Source organism: Arachis ipaensis, chromosome B02 (assembly GCF_000816755.2).
Source record: "Arachis ipaensis cultivar K30076 chromosome B02, Araip1.1, whole genome shotgun sequence".
Lineage (NCBI taxonomy): Eukaryota > Viridiplantae > Streptophyta > Magnoliopsida > Fabales > Fabaceae > Arachis > Arachis ipaensis.
In genome coordinates this window covers 82647511-82654557 of record NC_029786.2, presented here as the reverse complement: position 1 = coordinate 82654557, position 7047 = coordinate 82647511, and the positions used below count along the sequence as shown (strand labels likewise).

The 7047-nt window shown below is 42.1% G+C and overlaps 1 protein-coding gene across 1 annotated transcript; it reads left to right on the top strand.

The window, feature by feature from the left end:
* Nucleotides 3586-6435, top strand: LOC107627495. The gene is made up of 5 exons (XM_016330325.1): nucleotides 3586-3958; nucleotides 4409-5334; nucleotides 5410-5821; nucleotides 5900-6306; nucleotides 6391-6435. Exons 1-5 carry the CDS (start codon nucleotides 3586-3588, stop codon nucleotides 6433-6435), a joined length of 2163 nt encoding a protein of 720 aa, XP_016185811.1.

The following is a 7047-nucleotide window of genomic DNA, read 5'->3' as shown; positions in this document are numbered from 1 at the left end:
GGACGTGAATTGGTATTTTATTTTCAAGTCGGCCACCAATTTTCTGAAGCCTGCGTCTGTGAATTAAGTGCCATTGTCTGTGGTAATGGAGTATGGAACCCCAAACCTTGTGACAATGTTTCTATATAGGAATTTTTGACTCCTTTGAGCAGTGGCATTAGCTAGGGGTTCTGCCTCAATCCACTTTGTAAAATAGTCTACCCCTACGATGAGGAACTTGACCTGTCCTGATCCTTGAGGAAAGGGCCCAAGGAGGTCGAGTCCCCATTTTGCAAAAGGCCAGGGTGAGGTTACACTGATGAGCTCTTCTGGTGGAGCGATGTGAAAATTAACATGTTTCTGACATGGTGGACATGTCTTTACAAATTCTGTTGCCTCTTTTTGTAAAGTCGGCCAATAGAATCCTGCTCGGAGTACTTTTTTGGTGTGAGCTTGTGCTCCGAGATGGTTGCCACAGATGCCACTGTGTATTTCTTCTAAAACATCCTTTCTGTTGGAAGTCGACACACATTTTAATAGGGGTGTTGAAATCCCTCTCTTGTATAGAGTATTGTTTATGATGGTGTAGTATTGTGCTTTCCGTTTTAACCTCTTTGCCTCCTTCTTATCTGTGAGGAGTATTTCTGTTTTGAGGTAGTTAATTATAGGAGTCATCCATCCTTGATCCAGACCTGTTATGGCTAAGACCTTTTCTTCTTTCGAGATTGACAGGTTCTGTAGTATTTCCTGGATGAGGCTTCTATTGTTGCCCCATGGTTTGGTGCTGGCTAGTTTTGAGAGTGCATCAGCTCGAGCATTCTGTTTCCGAGGTATGTGGCGGACCTCATATTCCCTGAGATGTCCGAGCTGTTCCCTAGTTTTGTCCAAGTACTTTTTCATGGTGGGATCCTTGGCTTGGTAGCTCCCTGCTATTTGTGAAGTGACTACTTGTGAGTCGCTGAAGATGATAAGCTTTTGAGCTCCAACCTCCTTAGCCAGCTTCAAACCAGCTAGTAATGCTTCGTATTCGGCCTGGTTGTTTGAGGCAGGAAACCCGAATTTGAGGGAAAGTTCGATTTGGGTTTCTGATTGCTTTCTATTATCACGCCTGCACCAATTCCAGTCTTGTTTGAAGAGCCATCTACGTAGAGATTCCATTCTGTGGGAGTTCCCGGGGTGTCGGTGTATTCAGCAATGAAGTTGGCCAAATATTAGGACTTGATGGCCATTCGAGCTTCGTATTGAAGATCAAACTCAGATAGCTCGATTGTCCATTGTAGAATTCTTTCCGCTAAGTCTGTCTTCTGGAGGATGCCTTTCATGGGCTGATTAGTTCGAACCTTGATGGTGTGAGCTTGAAAGTAGGGGCGAAGTCGTCGGGAAGTTAGTATGAGAGCGTATGCGAACTTCTCTATCTTTTGGTAGTTCAGTTCTGCCCCTTGTAGAGCTTTGCTGATGAAATAGATGGGTTGTTGCCCATTTCCGTCCTTGACGATCAGTTTTTTTCTATTGGTAAAGAATTTCACAAATATATTCTCGTTGTAAGTATAGTTTCTAAACCAACAGAGAATCCTTTCGTACAAAAACTTGGTTGTCACAAGTAACAAAACCCAATAAAATTTATAACCGAAGTATTCAAACCTCGAGTCGTCTTCTCAAGGATTTGCAGGGAAGTGTTCTTATTATTGGTTATGGAAAATAGTATTTTTGGGTTTTCAAAAGGTTTGAACAAGGAAAATAAATTGCAAGGAATTAATTAAATTAATAACTAGAAAGTCTCTTGGTAAGGTATGAGAACTAGAAGTCCTATCCTAGTTATCCTTATCAATGGTGATGAGAATTATAACTTTTGCTCCCACTCAATCACCCTCTAACTATGAAGGTAAGTTTGAGTGGATAAATCAATTTGTTACCTAAAGTCCTAGTCAACCCTTAAGGAAAGAATAGAGTTATAGGAATTCAAATCAACCAGCAAAGATAACAATTACCAATCACAATAAGTTTGATAACTCAAGAGTCTCCAATTAATCAACCAAAGCCAAAAGATAGAAAATCTAAATCACATATATCATAAATAGAATAATTCAATCATAAGTCTGAAATACCTCAAATTGCATTAAATAATAAAGCAAGTCAAACATGAGAATTCATAAACTAAATTAAGAAAATAGACAAAAGGGATATTGAACCTGTGATTGAAGAAGATGAAATCCTAATCCTAATAGAAATCCTAATCCTAAGAGAGAGGAGAGAGCCTCTCTCTCTAAAACTACATCTTAAAACTAAAATTGTCAATTATGACTATCCCCCCTGATGTATATTCGATTTCTCCATTTTATAGCCACTAATATGTGTTTCTGGACTTGGATCTGGGCCAAAAAGGGGTTCAGAAATCGCTAGGGGCGTTTTCTGCAGTTTCTGCACGTGGTGTCTGTCACGCGTGCGCGTGGGTCACGCATTCGCGTCATCTGGAGTTTTTCCTAGTCACGCGTACGCGTTAGTTACGCATCCACGTCGTATGCGTTCTACTCAGGGCACGCGTCCGCGTCGTCCACGCGTTCACGTCGCTTGAGTTTTGCGCCAGGCACGCGGCCGTGTCGTCCATGCGTTTGCGTCGCTGCCTTCTCTTCAAAACTCCATTTTTATGTTTTCCTTCTATTTTTGTATGTTTTCTTTCTGTCCTCTAAGCCATTCCTGCCCTATGAAACCTGAAAATACTTAACACACAAATCACGGCATCGAATGGTAATAAAGGATAATTAATTTTAATATTAATAAAACATAGGAAACATGTTTTCATAAATCTCATAAAATGAGGAAGGAATGGTAAAACCATGCAATTTATATGAATAGGAAGAAGGAACAAAAGTACACCTGAAAGTTCATACGCTGGACAGTAATACACTCGATTCGTTTAATGAGTCAAGCGTACACAGTAATTATACACTCCGGCGGACAGAATCACCATTCCGACCATGAGCGTGTGGCGTTGTTAGTCAGAGTGGACACGTGGCTCTATTTTATCCTTGCTGGCACGTTAAGAGTTAGTGAGCTGGCTATTTAGTGCCTAGTCAGATAAAATGTTTTAATTTAATGTTTAATTAGCCAAAATTAACCCTGAAACCCATCGTTCTCTTTAAGCGACTTATGAACTTCAAGGTTTTGTTGGGATAACACAGTTTGCTCGTTGAGAGAATTAGACAGCCCTAGCAGAGAAGCAATGACATTGCTCTGAAGTGGTGAGTCAGTTCATCATTGGAGGAGTACTCGAAGAAGTCAACCCACACGACCACAGCGACGATCACACACTCGAGGCAGGGACGACCAACAAGGTAACATCTTTTCAACTTCCCATTGTACCTATTATCATCGAACATGCTATTTGAGGTTTGTTTAGTAACTAGACTTGTGCTTGTCCGAAAAAAGTTAGGGTTTTTTGGGTTTAGTTGTGGTTATGAGGGTTTTGTTTTTCTTCATAGATGTCAACTCACATCACACTTGTTTATCATCATGGGGGAAGGTTGGAGAGAAATCGTAAAGGGGTTACAGTATACAGCGGTGGTCAAGTCTCCTTAAGTCAATGTGGATACGCTGAACCTGTTTTTCATGGAGGGGTTGTTTAAGGATTTTGGTTATATTCAGTGGAAGGACTTTTACTGGGGAAAGCCTGATGCTAGAGGTGGTGTTGCCCTTAAGCTACTTAGGCTAGATAGAGATGTGGTGAACATGTATGAGGATGCAATTAGAAATGATGATAGGGTGATACATGTGTATTGGGAGCATACAGTAGACACTCCAACTGAGGCTGAGGTGGTTGACGTAGATGTGGAAGAGGTCCCTACCCCTGAAACAGCCAATGTAAATGCAGAGAGTGTGAAATCACCTGGAGGGAGGAAGAGGGCACAAAAGAGTCAAAAACCAACCAGAATTCTGAGGCCAAGAAAACTAACAACAACACTAGGCCAGAAGTCATCCCAGAGTTCATCACCTTCAATGAAGAAAACCAACCCAAGGGAAAGACAACAAAAAACCACACAATCTGAACCAGCAAAACAATCTCAACCACATCCCAAACCAAAAACAAGATCACCCACAGCCCAAGTTAAGCTAGCATATGTGGCCCAAGCCCAACACACACCACCTGTAGGCCAAGCCCAAGATACAAATCATGTGGCCCAAACCCAAACCACTCAAACTGGACCACCAACAACTTCTGAACCTAGAACTCAATCACAACCCAACCTCCAACAAGATGAGGTCCCTACCTAGGAATCAAGAGCAAAACAAAGAAACAGAAGAAACTCTTTCAAGAGGCCAGCTCCTAGTGGACAGACCTTTGTGTAAGGAGGCATAGGTGAAGCCCCAAAAATATTTGTCCCTCGTGCAACCAGTAAGTCATCAGAGACTGATGTTGATGACTCTGATCCAGATTACCATCAGTATGAGTCTGAGGAGCTGCACAGCCCATATTCGTCAGACTGTGATAGTGAGTATGAGGCGGAGCGCAATGTTTGGCCTCAAGAAAACCCGAATGCTGCTTTTGGCTTAGTACATTTAGAGCTGGGGATGGAATTCGAAACAATGGAGCAATTCAAAAGAGCTGTTAGGAAGTTCAATATACAAATTGGAAGGAGTATAATGTTTAGCCGAGTGGAACCATTGAAGTGTAAGGCAATTTGTTGTGAGCCCAACTGTCCTTGGAGTATCTACTGTTCCAGGTCTAATGAACCAAGGAGTTTTCAAGTTAAGACGTTTGTCACTCAACATGTTTGTGCAAGAAGCCACACCAACAAGTCAGCTGATAGAAAGTGGGTTATTGAACAGCTAGAGGAGAAGTTGAGGGACCAAAGAGACTTTAAAACATCTGAAGCTGAGGACTGGTTTAGGAGAGAGTTCAATGTAACCATCAACTACAAAAAAATACAAAGGGCAATGAAGAAGGCTAGGGAGAATATTGAGGGGTCTGAGAGGGAGCAGTATGCTGAGTTGAGGGATTACATACTTGCCTTGCTGATAGCTAATCCAGGAGCAACTATTGATATGGACACTACCCCTATGCCTGATTCGCTCCCGATCTTCAAGAGACTATACATATGTTTTGACGCTTGCAAAAAAGGTTTCATACAAGGTTGCAGACCATTTATTGGACTTGATGGTACATTCTTGAAAGGTTACTATGGTGGGCAGTTGCTTACAGCAGTGGGACAAGATGCTAACAATCAGATCTTTCCCATTGCATATGCAGTCGTTGACTCAGAGACAAGAGATAACTGGAGATGGTTTCTAGAACTTCTGCATCGTGATTTGGGAAACTATAGGGTGCATGGTTGGAACTTCATGAGTGACCAATATAAGGTAATTGTTAAATGCTGTTTCTTGATTGATTTGTATCACTCAGCTTGTTAATTGTTGTTGTCTGTGTGAACGCAGGGTCTGATACCAGCCATGGAGCAGGTTATGCCCGGAGTGCATCATCGGTTTTGTGCAATGCACATTTGGGCCAACTTCACTAAAAGATGGAAGGATAAACAGTTGAAAGGAGCTGTGTGGGAATGTTGTAGAGCCACCACTGTTACTGAATTTGAGGCTGCAATGATGAGGTTAAAGGGCATCAACAATGCTGCCTGGGAATACTTGGATCGACTTGACCCAAAAACTTGGACAAAGGCACATTTCAGTGAGTGGCCTAAGGTGGACAATGTCACTAACAACAACTGTGAGACCTTCAATGGTAAGATTCTCAAATACAGAAGCAAGCCAATCATAACAATGTTAGAGGAAGTCAGAGTTCATGTCATGAGGGTTATGGCGAGGAACAAAAAATATCTAAGTGGCTATGTTGGTACTGTTGCACCAAGACAACTTAGCAGGCTTGAGAGAGAGAAGGAAGAAAGTAATAAATAGACTCCCACATGGGCAGGGGATGACAATGGAAAAATTTATGAGGTTGAGAAGCATCCTATTAAGGTTACTGTTGACTTGGGAAATCAGAAGTGCACCTGTCGATTTTGGCAGCTCACAGGCTTGCCGTGTAGACACGCTTGTGCAGCACTTGCTCTAAGGGGTCGTAGGCCAGAAGACCAGATCCATAATTGGCTGGGAATGGCTGCATATAACTCAGCATACCAGCATAACATAAACCCCGTACCAAGAAAAGAATTCTGGGAGAAAGCTGAAGGCTATCCTCCACTGCCCCCTCACTATAAGACACCCATTAGAAGACCAACAAAAAAGAGAAGAAAGGAGAAAAATGAGGCACGGCCAAGTTCCAACCCCCATAAGCTTAAAAGGAGATATGGAACAATCAGTTGCAAATACTGTGGAGAGGTATGAATATCATGTTTTATGAGTTGGCTCTAGATTTCACAGATACTGTTATATTAACATTTTTCTCATGTTTATATGTTGTAGAGTGGCCACAACAGTAGGGGTTGTGAAAAAAACAGGTTGATATGAATGATGAGGTTGCAGCTATGGAGGCAGAGGAAGCTACTGCTGCTACTAATAACCCTGCACAGCCACCACCACCCCAGCAACAGAACCCTAATGATGCTGCTACTGCTCCAAGACCCAACTCTAAACCTATGGTCTCCACTGAAATCATGAATGCTGCAAGCCCAGCAATGAGGCAGAGGTTTGAACAGTTTATGCCAACTCCAACTCTGAGGCACCAACCAAATCCGGGCCCAAGACCATCAAAGCTAGTCCCAAGAGGAGTTCCTGGAAGAAGCAATGGCCCAGCTGCAGCAACTATTCAAGTTGGCCCAAGTGAAGGTGGGACCATGCAAGGAGCTGCAACAGAGACATAGTTCCTTTATTGAAGACTGATGTGCATGTTTTGTTTTTTTGTGGGGAAGGCTATTTTGTTTATCAGCATAGACATTGGGACCTTTTTTTTGTAATCTGGTAGTATGTGGTGTGTTATGTTTTATACATTGTGACTTTGCTTGTTAATCAGGTATTCCTGGCTTGTATGAAAACTCAATGATTATGGTAACTACTCTGCCTATTTTGGCTATTACAATGAAGCAAAGACTTCTGATTTTACAAGATGTTGTTGGATATTGT

Excerpts from the sequence above, each read along its gene's own strand:
- LOC107627495 (XM_016330325.1), top strand. The coding sequence starts at position 3,586 with ATGGAGGGGTTGTTTAAGGATTTTGGTTATATTCAGTGGAAGGACTTT. Across the intron at positions 5,822-5,899 it reads ATATCTAAGTGGCTATGTTG|GGGATGACAATGGAAAAATT; the intron begins GTACTGTTGCAC and ends CCACATGGGCAG. Across the intron at positions 6,307-6,390 it reads GTTGCAAATACTGTGGAGAG|AGTGGCCACAACAGTAGGGG; the intron begins GTATGAATATCA and ends TATATGTTGTAG.